This window comes from Nicotiana tomentosiformis, chromosome 5, assembly GCF_000390325.3.
Source record: "Nicotiana tomentosiformis chromosome 5, ASM39032v3, whole genome shotgun sequence".
In the NCBI taxonomy this organism is placed as follows: Eukaryota; Viridiplantae; Streptophyta; class Magnoliopsida; order Solanales; family Solanaceae; genus Nicotiana; species Nicotiana tomentosiformis.
In genome coordinates, this window is record NC_090816.1 from 21,289,353 (window position 1) to 21,290,520 (window position 1,168).

A 1,168-nucleotide genomic window follows, 5' to 3' on the forward strand; every position below is an offset into this window, starting at 1 on the left:
TATGGTTCCACACACCACGTCACTGATCCGCGTACTTGGAGTTCTTAGCATCGATCCACGCTTAAATCAATAATGCTTTTCCACCGTAGATACACACTCACATCAACGGCTCCCAGGAAAAGAAAAATCCCAAATCTGAAAACAAAATTCAAATCCTACCGCCAAAACCAAAATCCCCAAATCAAGTCCTTATAAAACCCAACCCTAACCCCCTTTCCTTTCCATCTCAAATCAAAATTCATATTCTTCTCAGTTCAATACTTCAATTACTCTACCAAAAAATGTCAGGCCGTGGAAAGGGAGGCAAGGGTTTGGGAAAAGGAGGAGCAAAACGACACCGTAAAGTTCTGCGTGATAACATTCAGGGAATCACAAAGCCAGCTATTCGGAGATTAGCGAGAAGAGGTGGAGTGAAGAGAATCAGCGGGCTGATTTATGAGGAGACTAGAGGAGTCCTGAAGATATTTTTGGAAAATGTGATTCGTGATGCTGTTACTTACACTGAGCACGCTAGGAGAAAGACTGTGACTGCAATGGATGTTGTTTATTCTCTGAAGAGACAAGGCAGGACTCTTTATGGATTTGGAGGTTGATTTGTGTAATTTTATTTGTGTTTGGGGGAAATGGAGTTTAATTGGTGTTTAATTTTAGTATTTGTTGATGAAGGTTATGAGGTCATTGTAATTGAGTTATTTGTGTTAATGAAATGGATCTCATTAGTATTTCAGATATAGTTCTTGCTTCTTATGTTCTATGAATTGCTGAATTTTGTCATACTATTTTAAGAGCTCGTTTCATTTTTATTTTTTATTTTTTTGGGTTGTGGTTTGAAGTGGTTCTATAACTTGAAATATTGGGATTGTTGGATTGAGTAGATCTGCTTCTGTTTCACTGTTTGTAGTGCTATTTCATTTCTTGCCTTTTTATAAAGATGATTCAAATTGGTTTTGTTGTAGATGTGCTTTATGTAGTTGAAAGCTATTATTCTGGAGTTGCAATTTGGTTGATGATGTTTACAAGTATGCAGTTTTGGGAATGTGTCATTTCTTGGATTTAGAATTAACCTGTTTGAATGTCAATAAGCTCTGTTGATTTTTTGGAATTTCCATTATCTAGTGGCAAGATATAAATGGGAATCTTCTTCTCAGTAAAATTGTGCTATTAGAAG

General features: G+C 36.5%; 1 protein-coding gene across 1 annotated transcript; it reads left to right on the forward strand.

The window, feature by feature from the left end:
* The first annotated feature begins 211 nt into the window (after positions 1 to 211).
* On the forward strand, positions 212 to 731 carry LOC138910812 (histone H4-like). The gene has a single exon (XM_070202059.1). The coding sequence runs from the start codon at positions 282 to 284 to the stop codon at positions 591 to 593; it is 312 nt and encodes a 103-aa protein (XP_070058160.1). The 5' UTR covers positions 212 to 281; the 3' UTR covers positions 594 to 731.
* The last annotated feature ends 437 nt before the right edge of the window (positions 732 to 1,168 follow it).

What these genes read in the sequence shown, in the direction of transcription:
- LOC138910812 (XM_070202059.1), top strand. Translation starts at nt 282, where the DNA reads ATGTCAGGCCGTGGAAAGGGAGGCAAGGGTTTGGGAAAAGGAGGAGCA.